This window comes from Narcine bancroftii, chromosome 6, assembly GCF_036971445.1.
Source record: "Narcine bancroftii isolate sNarBan1 chromosome 6, sNarBan1.hap1, whole genome shotgun sequence".
Taxonomy (NCBI): Eukaryota; Metazoa; Chordata; class Chondrichthyes; order Torpediniformes; family Narcinidae; genus Narcine; species Narcine bancroftii.
Genome location: NC_091474.1, coordinates 163740710 through 163759181, shown reverse-complemented (window position 1 = coordinate 163759181; position 18472 = coordinate 163740710). Strand labels below are relative to the sequence as shown.

The 18472-nt window shown below is 36.5% G+C and overlaps 2 protein-coding genes across 4 annotated transcripts in view; one reads left to right on the top strand and one right to left on the bottom strand.

The window, feature by feature from the left end:
- hadhb (hydroxyacyl-CoA dehydrogenase trifunctional multienzyme complex subunit beta) overlaps positions 1-555 on the bottom strand; it is a 38249-nt gene extending 37694 nt beyond the window's left edge. The window contains exon 1 of one of the 3 annotated variants that reach the window (XM_069886565.1): positions 251-555. The gene's annotated coding sequence lies outside the window, so the exon portion shown is untranslated. Of the gene's footprint in view, positions 1-193; positions 217-250 lie in introns of those variants that run through there. The other 2 variants (XM_069886564.1, XM_069886566.1) reach the window with 2 other exon arrangements.
- Positions 1-18472, top strand: part of LOC138736675 (trifunctional enzyme subunit alpha, mitochondrial-like) — an 85158-nt gene that overhangs the window by 280 nt on the left and 66406 nt on the right. The window contains exons 2-4 of the mRNA XM_069886563.1: positions 523-663; positions 9611-9652; positions 17588-17658. Coding sequence (XP_069742664.1) covers positions 552-663; positions 9611-9652; positions 17588-17658 — 225 coding nt within the window. The 5' untranslated portion in view covers positions 523-551. The remainder of the gene's footprint in view (positions 1-522; positions 664-9610; positions 9653-17587; positions 17659-18472) is intronic.

Sequence of the window (18472 nt, the reverse complement as noted above, 5' to 3'; positions counted from 1 at the left end):
TACAAAAATATCTGGAGTGACGTTCTGACAAAATGAAGGGAAACCGTAGATTTCCAGCACAGATGCTCCCAGGGCGCGTTCAATCCCTTCTTTTCAGGTCAGATTTCCAGCACCTGCCTTTTCTGTATCTCCCCAAATCTCCAGCCACGCTCCCTGGCTCTTTTTCCAGGACTTTTCTTCACTCAAATCTAACCTTCCTGCAAATTATCTTTTTCCAAAAGCCGTATTTTCCCCGGAGTTGGGTTTTTACCAGCGATCTCGTTCCCCGGCTCCGACCTCCCTCGGTGCTGCTGTGCCTCGTCCCCCGGCACCGGCCTCTCCCTGCTCCGCTCTCCCGTGGCCAAGACCGCAACTCCCACCAGAGGTCCCCTCCCGGCCTAACCCAAAGTCCGCCCGTTGTCGAATTTCGCCTGTGCCCCAACTGCGCCCCCTCGTAAACCCATCTCAAGGGGTAGAGAAGATCGGCTGCAAAATATACAGGATTAAAGAATATCCTAATCTGTTCCAAACGGTTGCCTGCAGCGCGTGCGATTCTTCAGGCGGTATCTGAGATGGCCCTTTGGGCGTTGCGCAGGGCGGTCTTGCAGAAGATGGCGGCGGCGGTGAGGGCGGCGGTGGCGATGCCGCTCCGGCTCTGGGCCGGCAAGCATCTGCGATTCTCAGGTATTTGGCTTGTGCTCGAAGTTCAAGTTCGCCATATCCTCCCCTCCGGTTTGACCCTCGCAACTGTGAGCGACTCTTTGCACCCACCCTACATTTAGGGGTTGGAGGATCATCTATCGTTCGTGGTGCTAACCCAGTCCGTCCTACAGTTTGTAAAGATATCCAGTAATTAATTTATGGAACTGAATTACTGTGTGTAAATCGTGAAATATAACAGACCCTCCATCCTATTCGTCAATAGAAATAGCCTTTAAAGAAATTCCCGTAGTTGCTTTCTTTGGGGGACGAATTTTAGAGAGCTGATACTTAATTGCTGTATATGTCATATTATTTGTTTTTTGAACGAATAAGTAAAGTTTAAAGGATACAAGATCCCCCCCTTAATCTTCTAAATTCCAGTGAATATAAACCTAGTCGATCCAGCCTTTCTTCATATGTAAGTCCTGTCATCAATGTTTCCGATTCGTGTGGTCAAGGTGTGTTTAGTGTTGAGTCGACCTCACTCACGGTAGAGAAGCCGAACACTTGTTACATGTATTGCCGGCCATGACAGGACAGAACTCAAATAACAGAATAGTCATAATTTAACAGATTTTAAAAACTGACTTGGCAAAAGTTAATTTGAAGTTTTTTGTTATTTCAAAGACGTCTGGGTGGTTGACTGATGGTCAGTGTGGGCTCAGTCAGCCTAAGACTAAGCTTCCATGTTCTATATTGAACTGTAATTGACAAGCTGTTAATACTCCACGATATCATTAGGTCTATGGTGTCAACTGTCGATTGACATTTACTTTGAAGAAATTTCTTTCAATAAATGAAGTATCCAACTCTTGCAATCAGGTTTGGTTTTCGATTTCAATTTTATTGTCAGAATACATACATGATATATACAACCCTGAGATTCTTTTTTTTTATGAGGCAAGGCAGAATTACTTATTGGTAGTGCAAAAAAAACTACACCATGTATACATGTCAGCAGATATGGAACTGTAAACATAATAAATGTAAACAGACTGACTGCATAATACAGAGAGAATAAAAAAAGCAATAAAGTGCACAAGTAAGAATTTTTAAATTAGTCCCTAATTGAGTTTCTTGTGGAGGGGTAGTAGCTGTTCCTGAACCTGGTGGTGCAAGTCTTGTGGCATCTATACTTCTTTCCTGATGGCAGCAACAAGAACAGAGCATGTCCTGTGTGGTGTGGATCCTTGATGATCGTTTCTGCTCTCTGATGGCAGCATTCCCTGTTGATGTTCTTGTCAGAGGGAAGGGTTTTGCCTGTGATATTCTGGGCTGTGTCCACTACCTTTTGGAGGGCTTTACGCTCAGGAGTATTGGTGTCCCCATACCAGACAGTGATGCAGTCAGTCAGCACACTTTCCACCGCACATCCGTAGAAATTTGCTGGTATTTCTGGTAACATACCAAACCTTCACAAACTCCTGAGGAAATATACGCGCTGATGTGCTTTCTTCATGATGCCATTTGTGTGTTGGGTCCAGGAAAGATCCTCTGAACTATTGACTCCCAAGAACTTAAATGTGCTCACCCTCTTCACCTCTGATTTCCCCCAATGATCACTGGATCATATACCTCTGGCTTTCCCTTTCTGAAGTCAACAATCAGCTCCTTAGTTTTGGTGACATTGAGTGCAAGCCCTCCTGTATGTTGACTCATCACCATGGTAGATACCACTACCATGGTATCGTCGGCAAATTTGTAGATAGTGCATTTGTCATACAGAGCCACACAGTTGTAAGTGTAAAATGAGTAGAGCAGTGCTTTCAGTGTACAGATCACATTATTATTGTTCATGATCTGCTTCACTGCGTAGAGTAGCTCTGATCAATTTTGCGTTCAAATCCTTTTTGAAGAGAGCAAAGTCCTGAATATGTGAATGATTTACTCTTAGTGAAGCCATCAAAAAAAATCCTCAACTGTCAATGAAAACTGCAGAAATTGATTACTAGATTTGCATAAATTGTCATGGAAAATAGTGTTCTAATAGTTAATAGAACTTGAATACTCAGTACATACACTAATTTAAAAATGTTAAAGCAAATGGAATTGATGTGTAAGGAGTTCCTAATTGACATGATTGTGACAGTTGATAAAAGATTTCTCCTCATCTGGACATTCTAAGTGTTGTAATGACAAGCTATTTTGTTTTGTCTTTGACACAAACTCAATTCACTAATTGCAATACAACTCCAATTATCCGAAATTGGATTCTCCGAAATCCTCAATTATCCAAATTTTTTAAAAAAATGCAGATAATTGAGGATATTCGAAACAAATCAGAAATCCTCATTTATCCAAAATCTTTTTGGAGCCTAACTGATCAGGGACGTCGGGCTGCCAGCAGGAGCAGGGACTTCGGGCTGCCAGCGGCAGCGGGGACATCGGTCTGGAACGGGGACATCAGGCTCCCAGCAGCAGGAGTGGGGACCTTGGGCTCCCAGCATCAGCAGTGACTTGGTGGTGAGGTGTCAGAGATTGGCAGTAGCCAGCATTTTTTTGGGTGAAAATTAAATATTAAAAACCCTTCCTTTGTTTTTTGTTGTTGTTTCAACACTCTTACGTGATTTGCTGTTGCAACTGGACTGTTTTTTTTAAATAACAACTAGTTCTCCAAAAAAACCTGAAATTGAACAATTTTATGACTTTGTCTTATTTGGCCATAAAATCCTTAATTTATTACTCTATCCCTTTGGTAGTTTGTTTGCTGAAATCTTCATCCTTAATTTTGTTTGCAAAACTATGGTTTCTTCTTTCTGTAAAATATAACAACTCTATTTGACCAATTAAGTAGTTCTTGAACATCGAATTCTCATCTTTGATTTAAATTTCTCCATGTCTGTCTTCCTTTCTCTGTTGTCTCTTCTGGTGTTATTATTATTTCACAAAACCTGTAGTTCTCTATTTCTGGACTCTTCAGCTCCCCAAATTGAATGGCTCTACAATTAATGACTCTGACCTCCGTTACTAAGACTTTAAGCTATGGAATTCAATCCCTAAACCTTTTAGCTTTTTTGACTAATTCTTTGGTCTTTTGCTATGATCTATCCCAATGTGAGATTGTTCTGAATTTTGGTTTGATACTTGCATGAAGATCCATGAAAGTTCTTACAGTGATATGGGATGAATTGCATTGTTTTATGACACTGAGGTACAGTTTTAAAGAAAGTTTCAATGCTTGTCTATCAAGCTGTTTTCAAAACTTCTGTCATAATAGTGACTTTCAATCTGTCAATATGTTGAAGGTTTTTCCTTATGAGTGGATGTACCTTGTGGCTATTCTAGCTCAGTTAAATAATGTAGTTAGAATTCAATATCTAACTGAAGAAATACTGCATTGTTAATGTCACCATGTTTCATCTGCAAATGGGAAGTTCTGTCTGACTATTCTGATGTGTATGAATATTCTAATCATGATATTTAGTATGATGGAATGTTGGAACAAACTCGATGGCTGAATGTCATAATTTTGCACCTCTGTCTTATGGTCTTATCATTAAGGATTACAATGTGAGCTGTTGGGGGACTTTTAGTGTGTGCTAATTGACTGTTGTATCCTAGAACAAAAATAATGATTATATAGTGCACTTGTTGAAATTGAAGTGCTTTAGGTAACCTGAGAACATGAAAATACTTCTGTCTCTCTCCATTCTTCCTTTATCAAACTTTTTGATTTTGATTGATGTTGGCAGACTCATCTGCCTCTTCAGTTTAATTCGGCTGGAGACAGAAATGTATGTGGAGGAGAATTAGTGTCTGCTGAGAAGGTGTGTGGGATAAAAATAAGGGACATTATCACAGAGCAGACAATTTGATTAAACTAGTGTTTAAACACCATACATCTTATCCCAATCTATCCTCTCAAGCTTTCTTTGAGTGTGCACTTAAGCATTTGAACTGTTTGCCTCAGCCTCCTCTGTGGCCATGCTTCACATTTCCACTACTCTTATAGTCAAGAAAGGCATCTCATTTGTTTGAGGAGATTATTAATAAACTGAAAATAAACACATGGTTTCCTCAGTGATTCCCTTTTCTGAATTTACATGAATTAATTATTCAATCAAGTGACCTGGGTATTATTGTAAGCACTACTTAGTTTTGTTCTTGAAGATATTTTTAACTCTGTTACCACTCTTGGTTGCAAATTTTTGATTTGAGTAATGGTCTGAGTAGTAGTATTTGTCATTCTCGGGGATGATACATGTTGCAGGAGTGGGGAGGGTGGTATGGGAATGGAGTGGTTGAGCTGAGGAATAAAGAAAGTGGTGAAAAATGAATGAAAAAATAAATAGTTGCAGAATAGTTGGAGAAATCACGGAGAAGTTGTAAGTGGGATTTATTCATCTTGTAGTCCATTTCACTTCCCTCTGTGCTTGGATCCTGACAACTTTGATCAATAAGTTTGTAGGCTAAATGAAGTCATGAAGAACACATTTTGTTTTGTGCTTTGTCTTGCTCATGTTGAACATTAAATTCCCTCCTGGCTTTTTTTTTAGTTAGAATTGAAAAATGTTGCAATCATAATGAACAGTGCAAGTATTTGTGGGAGTGCTGAGCTAACAAAACAGTTGATGATCTAATCTGCAAATGAGCATTCATGTTGGAAGTTGGACAAAGGTTATCCCAGCCCTGCTTACGTTGTGTATACCAAACATCTAAAGAATCTGTGTCAAAGTTCAATGATGAAGTGGCAGGCTGTATCCAGTATATTTACATAGTTTGGAGGCAGACCAGTTCAGTTTTCAGTTGCCTTCATGTGCTATTTGTACCAAGGCTCACTTGTACTTTTGGACTATCACTAAAGTTTTAGAATCATGTAAACATGTTTAGAGTTAAATTCTAAAAGTAAAATATTATTCTTTTATTTGAAAAAGCAGATTATTGCGATACTTGGTGAAGAAATTAATTAAACACTTTACATGGATAAAGGCTACAAAAGACCTTGAAAATTTTTTTCCATTTAAACCTACTTCACACCATGTTCCAAAATGCCAAGAAGACCAAAGAATAATAATTGTGTATTACATCATTTTCATACCACTTCAGTTATTCATTTTTTTTTGTAAATATGGCCTTCAGGTAAAAGGCCAAAGGGTGGTTTTACATTTTATTTTGCTTAGAATTGGTTTAAGATAATATTCTTGCACAATATACCTATTTGCTTGATTCAATTTACTTTGCTGATTGAAAGTTGCATCTTTATTCTTCTCAAAGTTGTATGTGACTTTCTTTGTTCTCTTTAGAAGTTCAAGGTATATTTTTCAATAACCTTTAACTGGTTTTCTTCTGAGAATAGCATTATTGGAACTATTATACAGATGGTCCCAGGGTTACAAATGCCCAATTTATGGGCACACCTACTTATAATCAAGCTTTGATGAAAAAAATAGAGTGTAATAAATTCAAAAGTCTAACGTGTAAATACGTGTATTTGCCTCTACAAACAGCAGAAATAGTGTTCTTTCTCCATTTTTCATAATTGCTCCTATCAACTGTGTGTACTTTTAATGCTATTCATTACAATTACAAAATGTTTACTATATCGAGTGGTTTTTTTTAAAAATGTATTTTCTGAGGTAAACAGAATCTACTTTTAGAACCTGGTGACAGCCTGTACTGCATGTCATTGTGCCAGATGTATGGAACCTGGTGACAGCCTGTACTGCATGTCATTGTGCCAGATGTATGGAACCTGGTGACAGCCTGTACTGCATGTCATTGTGCCAGATGTATGGAACCTGGTGACAGCCTGTACTGCATGTCATTGTGCCAGATGTATGGAACCTGGTGACAGCCTGTACTGCATCTCATTGTGCCAGATGTATGGAACCTGGTGACAGCCTGTACTGCATGTCATTGTGCCAGATGTATGGAACCTGGTGACAGCCTGTACTGCATCTCATTGTGCCAGATGTATGGAACCTGGTGACAGCCTGTACTGCATCTCATTGTGCCAGATGTATGGAACCTGGTGACAGCCTGTACTGCATCTCATTGTGCCAGATATATGGAACCTGGTGACAGCCTGTACTACATGTCATTGTGCCAGATGTATGGAACCTGGTGACAGCCTGTACTGCATGTCATTGTGCCAGATGTATGGAACCTGGTGACAGCTTGTACTGCATCTCATTGTGCCAGATGTATGGAACCTGGTGACAGCTTGTACTGCATCTCATTGTGCCAGATGTATGGAACCTGGTGACAGCCTGTACTGCATCTCATTGTGCCAGATGTATGGAACCTGGTGACAGCCTGTACTGCATCTCATTGTGCCAGATGTATGGAACCTGGTGACAGCCTGTACTGCATGTCATTGTGCCAGATGTATGATTTTCATCTTCAAATATCCTTTTCCCCATCAACTAAATATTTGCTGGTGTGCAAAGGGTAATGATGAACATTGCCATTAACAATTGTTTTCACTGAAAGTTGGCTTCTGAGACATGGGAGTGTCCACATTTTACATGATTGCAAGGTGAACCTTTATTGTCGAGAGTGGTCCAGCCAGATTGGTAGTGATCTCAGACCTGGTACTAAACCTGTCACGTACAGGCCATCAGTGATATGCCCTCAATATTTTTGAGACCGGGATTATTGACAGCAAGCATCTCTCTCTGTAAAATCCTCCAAATGGAGGGATAAACAAACTTCAGCCTCCTATCCCAGATCATGTCTGGCACTGAAATCTCAATTACATTGAATCAGACAGGTTCATCCCAGATTCCTGAAACAGATTATATTTTGAGCTCTGAGGAAGAGATTATCAGACAGATGGGAAGAGATTAAAACATACAGAAACCTAACAGACTCATGGGAATCTCTAGCCCATGGCCACTTAAAGTGGAGTTGACATATTTGGGGTAGTGTTGAAAACCCTGAGTCCATGCATTGGGAGTACATAAAAGCCTTGCATATGTGGCAGAAGGAGCATTTCATCTTACAAACTACCCATTTTCCTGCCTGTCGGGTAACTATTCCATTCCATCTGGAAAAGTCAGTGGTTCTCCTATTAACTTCAGAACCCACAAAATCGAAGCACATTCATGTGCTGTCCCTTGTGGTTGAGGAAGAAAAGAAGAAAGGAATTCTGTTCCAATTACATTTGTTATCTGAATAGGTTTATGTAGAGTAGGTGATGAAATGGTCCGAAAGCTAGAGTTGTTACTAATGGTTTGCTTTCAGAATCCTTTAATTTAACAAGATCTACTAGACAAGGATGTCCATTATCACCCGCCTTGTTTGCTTTAGTTATTGAACCTCTAGCACAATTAATACGTCAGAATGATAGTATCAAAGGTATGAGAGTCTTGAATGAAGATTATAAAATAAATTTATTTGCGGATGATGTTTTGCTGTATTTGGTGGATCCTGATATTTCTCTGCCAGCACTTCAAGATTCCTTAGAGATTTATGGTCAATTATCTGGTTATAAGGTTAATTGGACTAAAAGTGAAATTTTATCAATTGCAAATGGGAAGTTCTGTCTGACTATTCTGATGAGTATGAATATTCTAATCATGATATTTTTATATTTTTATACACTTATTTTTTGCACATCTTGCTGGTTCACATCTTTCCATCCCTTTTCTGCACCTGCGCCTTAATGATTTAACATATTAACAGAAAGAGAAAGAGTTAACATTTCAATAACGAGGATTTTTATTGCATATCAAGAGTATCAAGTTCCTCAGAGTGCGCCTGGCAGAGAATCTCCCATCCTCCATCTTCACTACATTCTATAAAGGATATATTGAGAGCATCCTGTGCAATTGTATTACCACCTGATTTGGAAGCTATACCACCTCAGGCTACAAGACCCTACAGAGGATAGTGAAGTCAGCAGAAAGACCATTGGGGAACCTCTTCCTAGCATGAAGGACATCTGCTACACTCGCAGACGGAAAGCAATAAACATTGTGAAAGACTCCACACATCCTGCATGTAAACTGTTCTCCCTTCTGCAATCTGGCAGGAGGTACTGAAGCACCAAGGCCCTTACACCCAGAGTGGGAAACAGATTTTTCTTCCAAGCCATCATGCATTGTTATAGGTTTTACTGAACTACATCTTAGGACAGATGACCAAAGGCTTGATCAGAGGCATGTTTTAAGAAGTAATTTATGAAAGAGAGAGAAGTGGAAGGTTGAGGATTTTGAATGTTGCATGTACTGTATAAAAGATGCATTCTCATGAGACCAGAGTTGGGTATCTCAGAGGCTTTCAGAGCAAGAAGAGATTCTGAATGGATTTGAAAACAAGAAAGGATGCTCTAAGATGGTATTTTTAACTTACCATCCATGAGTGTAATCCATCAAGCACAGGGCTGATAGGTGAATGGAATATTCATGGTATGGGCAACAGAGTTTTGGACAACCTCAAGGTCTCAAAGGCGTGTATGAAGAAGTTAGTGAGAAATGTTCTCAAAATTGAATCCAAAGGTAGCAAATGAGTGTGAAGGATTTAATAGCAGATTATCTGTGGAAGGCGAGAGTAAGGTGGTGACATGGAGATGGGGGAGCTCATCTTAAAATGGCATGAATGCTTTTGAAGTACCATGAATAAAGGTCTAAAAAATAGTCAAAAATATTAGGTTGCAAATAGCCTGGTTCAATTTGAAACAATTACTGGTGAGGTTGGAATTTGTGGCCCGGCAATGAAGTTTGTAATGGGGATGAAAGATGATGTAATTGGAGAAGATTTCTGCTTTTCTAGTATTGAATTTTAATTTGGGGATGATCTATTGACACTGAAGAATCTGCCATTGGAACTGGGAAAAAAAATAGAGAAAACAAGCGGCAATACCAAAACTTCTTTTAGAATCAACTGTATTACAGTGTATTTAATTCAAAAGAAGCCTGATTCTAATTTCCTTTAAATTAGTCTGTCTTTAATCAGCAAATTTCATTTTTCTGTCGTTCTATTTCAGGTTACATCTGTCGCCGTTTCACTGTTTCTTCATTTATGATGGGTATGTATTTTTAACAAGAGCATCAGAAACAAGCTTTGTTTTAATGTTCATATTAAGCACATTGATTGGTCCCTGTGATATTTACAGTTAAAGTACTGTATGCTATTAATCTTTCCTGGTCACTTTTTCCATATTTTATTTGGGCCATCAGATCATTTTTCAACACAAAATAACAAGGAATGAAGGGAAATAAAAGATCACAAACACTGAAAATTACAGTTAGCCCAACAAACTTTCAATTCTCACAACTTGAAAAGAAAGTATTGATAGATGTGCATTGCACAATTAAATGTATGGAATTAATATTTTGATTTTGACTTCTAATTTTTTTTACCATCCATATTACATAGAGCAGTACAGCACCGGAATAGTCCTTGCAGCATGCATGTCTATGCTTAACATGACATACAAATAAACTAAAACTGCTGCTGTACCTGAAAGTTATCCTTCCATTCCCTTTATATTCATGTGCCTATCTAGAAACCCCTTAAATGCAACCATTTTATCTACTTCTATTACTATTCTTTGGCAACCCTTTCCAGGCACCTACCAGTCACAAATTTAATTTAGCTCTTCCACAGGTAGTGTACATTTTGGGTTGGATTGCCAGAAGCTAAAAATTGTCTGTTTTACCAGTGAAATTCTTTTGTGGATACTTGGTAGTAATTTGCAGCATTCATTGGAGCAGTTTTATATGACCGATGACTTATAGAGGTGAAAAGATTGGACATATTAATCCCTACCAATGGTTATGGATTGATCATTTGAAACCCTTTCAATCTTTAGTTCTATTCAGTTTTGCCTAGAGAATTTAAATAATTCTAAATCCATCATAATCAGAAAATATTGCTCAGTCATTGCCACTAGAGGGCCACGGCATGTTAGACCAGAAGCCAGATGGGCCTTAGATCGAAAAAGTTTGAGAACCACTGCTTCAGTTGTTGTTCATGTCAAGTGTAGCATATCTCTGCCCTCAGAATATTTTTTCAGCTTTGAAAAGTAAAAGAAGTTATTTGAGTTAAAAAAAAAGAATCTTTAACTTTTAAAAAGGCATTTCAATATTATTTGGAATATTACAGTTCAGAGCTGAAACAAAGTGAAAATGGATCAAGATTTCATCTTAACAGAATGTTGCTGTATTTTAATATTGCAGAAATCTATTTTGAATTCTATCACTTTTAAAGTTTACAGACTTAGATCATTATGGATTTGTTATTTGTGATCATTTTTTCATACTTAACAAATGTGTTATTATTGACAATAATCATTACAGAAAATTTGTTGAATCTATTGAGAAGGTACAGAGGAGATTTACCAGAATATTGCCTGGATTGGAAAATATGTCTTTTGAGACAAGGTTAGCAGAGCTAGGGGTTTTTGCTTCGGAATGAAGAGGAATGAGAGGTGACTAAATAGAGGTCTACAAGATTATGAGAGGCATAGATAAGGTAGTCTGCCAGCACCTGTTTCCCAGCAAACACCAGAGTACATGTGAACAAAGTGAAAAGAAGAAAGTTTAGGGGAGACATCATTTTTTTTTACACAGAAATGCATTTCAATGGGCAGTGGTGGAGGCTGGAACCATGGGGGCATTTAAGAGACTCTTAGACAGGCATACGGATGAAAGAAAACTAGAGGGTCATGATGTAGGGAGGGTTTTGTTTTTTTTCATGTTTGTGTTTGTGTATATGTGTGTGGTGTGTGTGTGTATACACGATCCTTTATCTGGACATCTAAAATCTGGAAAGCTCCAAAATTCGGCAACTGGGGAGAGAGACGGCAGCGCGAGTTGGGCGGGCAAGTGGGGGGAGACCGGCAGCATGAGTCAGGCGGGCGGGGGGGGGAGACCAGCAGCACGAATCGGACGGGCGAGGGGGGAAGACCAGCAGCTCGAGTCGGGCACTCAAGAGGGGGAGAGCCAGCAGCATGAGTTAGGCAGGCGAGGGGGGAGAGACCGGCAGCACGAGCCGGGCAGTTGAGGGGGGGGGGGATCGGCAGCGCGAGTCGGGTGGGCGAGGGGGAAAGACTGGCAGCATGAGCTGGGCAGTCGGGGGAGTAGACCAGCAGCGTGAATTGGGCGCTCGAGGTGGGTGGGGAGACGACAGTGCGATTGGAAGGAGGTAGGGGTGGATACAGCAGCACAATTCGGCTGAGTTTAAATCTGGCTTTCTGAAATCCAGAAATATCCGAAATTCGGAACACACTGTCCCCCAAGGGTTCTGGATAAAGGATCTGTATATATACGTATATATTTATATATAAAATGCTTGTGTGTGTGTGTGTGTGTGTACTATATTCACAGCTACATACATTATGTCTATATATGTACATGTGTGTGTTTATCTAATATATATTTGTGCAAGTTTGTCTGTTCTCCATGCACATCAATATAGAGCACTCTAGAAATGTCCAAGGAGGTTCAGTCGGGGTAACATTTGATTCTGAATGTCATGACCATACTGAATTTCATTGAATTTAACCTTTAAGGTCATATGAAGTTCAAAAATGTTTTTGACCAGCTTGCACAGACTTGCATTTTTTTTCTTTTTCAATCTGTTTATCGAGTTATACCGAACATATTTGAGAACAATTACATTACATACAAGTCTGTAAGAAAAAGAACATATTAGTATTTAACAAATATATATAACCATAAATTTATTTTCCTCTTATAAAACAAAAAGAAAAAAAAGAGAAAAAAAAATTATTGCAAAATCCTCTTTAACTAATCTAATAAATAAATAAAAGGAAGAGGAACTGGGGAGTCCATTCTGAGAGTAAATAGGAAAACAAAGGGTTTCCTGGTTAAAACCAAATTTACCATAAGTATAAAAATATGATTCTTAAACTATATGGAAACTTCTTCAAATTTAAAATATGTAGCAAATGTCTGACTCCTAATTTTCTCCTAAGTTAAACATGACATGATAGCAGAGAGCCATTGAAGTAGAGAAGGTGGGTTAGGATCCTTCCATTTAAGTAATATGGCTTTTCTAGCCAATAATGTTGAAAAGCCAATTCGCTGTGCAGTATATTCCCAGTCTCTGCTGGTATGATTCCAAAGATTGTAATTCCAATTGGTTGTAATTCTAATTCTAGAAATTTTGTTAGACTTTCAAAGACACCTTTCCAGAAATTATCTAGCTTTGAACATTACTCGAATATATGAGTTAGAGTGGAATCCTCAATTTTGCACCTATCACAAGTAGGGTGTACATTGGGAAAAATATGGCTAACTTATCTTTAAACATTTGTGCCCGATGTACCACCTTGAACTGAATCAATGAATGACAGGCACCAATTGATGAAGTATTTACTAGTCAGAAAATATGATCGCATTAATTGTCCAGATGTAATTCTTGGAATTCCAATTCCCGAGCATCTTTAATTTTATCATTAGTCACAAGTTAAGTAACCAATTATATATTGTAGCTATTAACCCTTTTTGACGTGGATACAGCAGAAAAAGGATGTCTATCATATTAGATGGGTAAGCAGAAAGATCATTTGGAAGTATGCAGAAAGTTCCTAATTTGCAAATACCTAAAAAATTGTGCCTTGCTCAAATCATATTTGTCTGCTAACTGATTGAAAGACATTAAGCAGTCTCCTGCAAATAGGTCTGAAAAAGTTATTACTCCTTTAGTTTTCCATATTGAAAAAGCCTGATCAATCAACGATGCTTTAAAAAATAAATTAAGATGTATTTTACTAGATAAAACAAAATTATTAAAATCAAAAAATTTATGAAACTAGAACCAAATCCATATCATATGCTGAAGAACTGGGTTAAGATCTTGTCTATTAATTTTGGATAACAGCAGTGAGGTCGAGTACCCCCCAACTGAATTCCTCGACATATCTACCCATAAAGGACATTCATATAGGTCTGAGTAATAAATCCAAAAGGTAATATATCAGATATTAATAGCCCAATAATAAAATCTAAAATTAGGGAGGTCCATTCCTCCATCTTTCTTTTGTTTCTGCAATAAAGATTTGCTCATCTGGGATATTTTATTATTCCAAATGTAAGAAGATATTTTATATTTGTCAAAAAATATTTTTGGGATGAAGGAAGGTACTGCTTGAAAAGTCTATGAAAACTTTGGTAAAATTATCATTTGAATTTGCGTTAATACGACCAACTAATGACAGTGCCATTGGAGACCATCTGGAAACCATTTGTTTCTATTAAGGAGAGATAATTATATTTATACAGATCCTTAAAATTTCTCGTAATTTTAATATGCAAATAAGTAAATTGGTTTTTAACAACTTGAAAAGGTATTTGATCATATAGATTCTCCTGATTATTAATAGGAAAATATTCACTCTTCTAAAGATTTAATTTGTATCCTGAAAAGCTACTGAATTCAGAAAGTAAGGACGGTATAAAAGGAATAGATTTCTTAGGATCAGAAATATAAACTTATACATCATCTGCATATAATGAAATCTTATGAATCGTATCCCCCCCTCACTTTTTATTGAAATTTTTATTTTTAATTTGCATCAATACATACATATAAAATCTTCATCATATAACAATATAATATAATAAAAATGATATATAATTTTTTTCATTTTATTCCCCTCCCTCCCCCTCCCCCAAAGAAAAAGAAAAGAGAGAAAAAAGAGAAAACACCTGAATTTATTTTTATCATTCACAATTCATATATTCCTAACATTATTCTATCCTGAACATAATTAATTGGGAAGATTGGGGTCATGGACGATGTGGATGGGCTCTTACTGATGAAATCCATATATGTTTTCCAAATCATATAAAAATTCTCAGGTTGATTCCTTAAATTATAAATAACCTTTTCCAATGGTATACAATTTTGAATTTCCGTAATCTATCCAACTGTATAAAATTATTTGAGTTCCATGTTACTGCCAAACATTTCCATCCTACTCAGAAATTTTCATTGATATTTGTCTAACTTAAATTTGCTATCAATGTCATATAAATCAAGCAAAAATATTTTGGGATCTTTTAGTGTCTGTATCTTCATAATTTGTTCCAATAATATATTCAAATGTTCCCAAATTTTTCCCACTTTTTCATAAAACCAAACTGCATGTAATAAGGTTCCTGTTTTGTCAGAAACATTTGTCAGAACAATTTGAATTGAGACCATGTAATTTATATGGCGTGTAATGTACTTGGTGTAAAAAATAATATTGTACCATTTGATATCTAATATTAATTGTATTAGTTACACTCTCTTGGCACAATCTTGGCCAGGTCTCATCATGAATTTGAATCATTTTCCCATTTTTTTTTACTTAAATAGTTCATTTTTCTGCATTGTGTCTTGTAATTGTATATACATATTAGGAATAAATTTCTCAATAAATATATGAATGAATTATTAAATACTCAAATGGACTCTGTTCCACAAGTCTAAAATTCGTGCCTAATTTCTTTTTTAAATATGATTTAAGCTGATAGTATGAAAATATAGTTTTATTTGATATATTGTATTTCTCTTTCATTTGTTCAAAAGTCAAAAAAAATCCTAAGAAACAATTTTTTATCTTCTATCCCATTATTGTGCCAGATATCAAAGAAAGGATTATTTAAAGTTTTTTTAAAAAGTGGATTTTGCTTTAAAATCATCTTAGCTATTAGGTAGTTCTTAATTCCTATTTGTATATGATTTCTTTTCTATATCTTGAATAAATGTTTTAAAATTGGTACTTTTTCAAAAAGTTCATTGTTCCATTTATTCAAAAAATGTTCTGGATTAGTTTCTCCTATATTCTTCATTTCAATATGTACCCACGCTGTCTTCTCCTCAATTTGATTAGGAGGATAGAAATCGTAATTGAGCTGCTTTAAAATAATTTTTAAAATTTGGCAACCGTAATCCTTGATCAAATTTCCAAGTTAGTTTTACCAAAGGTATCCTTGGCATTTTATCACGCCAAATAAATTTTCTTACAATTTTATTTAATTCTTGAAAAAACTTTGTTGGTATAGAAATGGGTAACGACTGAAATAAATATTGCAACCTCGGAAAAATATTCATCTGTATACAATTTACCCTTCCAATTAAATTTATTGGTAAATCTTTCCATCTCTTTAAATCTTCATTAATTTTTTTTGTTATGGAGGATAATTCAATTCAAATAAATTATTTAAATTTCTAGCAATATTAATTCCTAAATATTTAATAAAGCCAGTCTGATCCATATTTATTAATTTAGGTAAATATTTAGTTAATCTGTTATCTAATAATTTGGATACAATTTTATAACCTGTATTTAGTAATGATATCTGTCTATAAGGGGATGGTAATAAAGGACCTTTCTCTTTTTTTGGAATAACTGTTCGTATCACCCCTCTTGATACCTTGAATGTCTTTGGAGTCTCAAAGGGCAATAGCTAAAGGCTTCAGGGCCAAATTAAATAACAAAGGACTAAGAGGGCAACCCTACCAAGTGCCTCTATACAGTCTAAAAAATATATACTTTTGATTATTAATAAATAACCACAGCCATTGGAGTTTGATAAATCATTTTAATCCAAGAAATAAATTCTGGACCAAAATTAAATAGTTTTAAGATCTCAAATAAGTAGGGCCATTCCTCACTATCAAATGCTATTTTAGCATCAAGGGATACAACACTCCATTTTTACTGATGGAGAAGAGTAAATAATATTAAATAATCTTTGAATATTAAAATGAGAATACCTATTCTTAATGAACCCAATTTGATCCTTAGATATAACTTAAGGTATTCTCAAGTCTGTTGGCTAATATTTTAGAAAGGATTTTATAATCTACATTTAATAATGATATCAGCCTGTAGTAGGCACAATCAGTTAGGTCTTTATCTCTTTTAGGAATTAATGAAATAGATGCCTCATAAAATGTTTTATGCAAAGTCCCAGATGATAGAGAGTCATTGAAGACTTTACATAAATGAAAAGATAGAGTATCATTAAAGGCTTTTTAATAAAAACTCCACTATATACCCATCTGTTCTTGGTACTGTACCTGACTGAAGGGAAGATATTTCCTTTTTCATTTCCTCTTGCTTAATAGGTGTATCCAATCAATTCCTATCTTGAATAGAGATTTTTTGGCAAATTCAATTTTGCATTACTGTTTATTATACAATTATTTACTAGCATTGACTTGCATTATGGTTTACTATAATTGTGGTAACATTTGATGCTGAATGTCATGACCACATTAAATTTACCCTTAAGGTCATATGAAGTTCAAATATTCAAAACAAAATTGAACTTGCACTAGGTACACCTCAATTAGTAGCAGTGCTGTGCATCAATGTACATTCAGAAACCAAATCCAGTTCAATATGGGCCCAAAAAAGCAAGGCTGCATTGGCAGAAGCTTTTCACAAGCCCATCCAGCTAGACAAAGGATAAAGCAAGGGACAGCAGAGGAATATCAGTCTCTCCTCACTGTTGATGTTTCCAGACATGTAAGGAGCAGGAAACAGAACAGCAACAATATGTCTGTCTCAGTGCTCAAGCCTCCGAACAGGCAAAGAACAGGTAGCAGGAAACAGAACAGCAACACCAGGCCTGCTTCAGTGCTCAGGCCTGCAGACAAACGGAGCAGGCAGCAGGAAAGAGAAAAAATATATATTTATGCAGAATTACCAGGAAGTTTTTTTGGGCATTTTGTTTCAACCATGTAGTCAACAACTGAGTGTTTTATTTCCTAGGCAACACTGGGAATTGCTGTGTGTGTGTGTGTGTGTGTGTGTGTGTGTGTGTGTGTGTGTGTGTGTGTGTGTGTGTGTGTGTGTCCATATATTACATGATTGTGGAAATTTCATTCTCCTGCAGATTTTAAGGCAAAATTTGGACAGCATTGAGAAACTTGAGAATTGCTTTTTAAAAGAAAAACATGTTTTTGCATTTTGTGATCTATGCTGCCTTTCTTGTAGAGAGAACCCATGTCAACTATGAAGTAAAAAGTGATGTTGCAGTTGTGCGATTTAACACACCAGATTCCAAGGTAATAATATATTCTTACATTTTGTAATGATTTGCTGCTGAATGGGTTAATTATTAATTTGTCTTTTGGAACTAAGAATAAAGTTATTTTTAAGGGGGAAAGATTCTTCAGTAGGTATTCTGCTGCATGTTTTTTATTCATTTAAAAATAAGAGAATCACTATTTTAAAGAATTTAGTAAGGGATGTGAAGTATATATACTTTTGCCCTTTTCCAGTGCAGAGTGTAAGCAAGGAGAAGTAGGCCATTTCCCCCTTCATAAATGCTCTGCCATTTGTTAAGATTATGGGCAGCACCACTTGTGCTGCATTTTCTGTATATACTGTGATTTGGTTAATACTTAAGAATTTATTGATCTCAGTTTTGAGTATATGCAGGCACAATACTTCTACAATCCTCTTGGGTGAAGAATGCTAATAATTCACCATCTTCTGTTCCTAATGGCCAATCCCTTGTGTTGATTCCCTCACCCTTAGTGACAAACAACCAGCCAGGAATGTACATTGATGAACTTTGCATCTACTCTGTAAAAATCCTTGAGACTGTCTATTATGGAGGCAAAAATTTCCCCCTATCATTAATTTGAGTATGAATCCATCCAGAACGTCTATAACATATATACAAATTTTATATTATATTGAGTTGGAAACTATTGTTCACCTTTGGACAAATCAAATTCAGCATAGTGGAAAATTACACATTTTCCCCTTGGGTGAAAGGTATTAAATGAAATGTCACAGGAAGAAAGCAAGCTCAAATTTGATGCTAATAAGCAATATCAATCAGAAAAACAACAAAAGTATTTGTGGAAATGT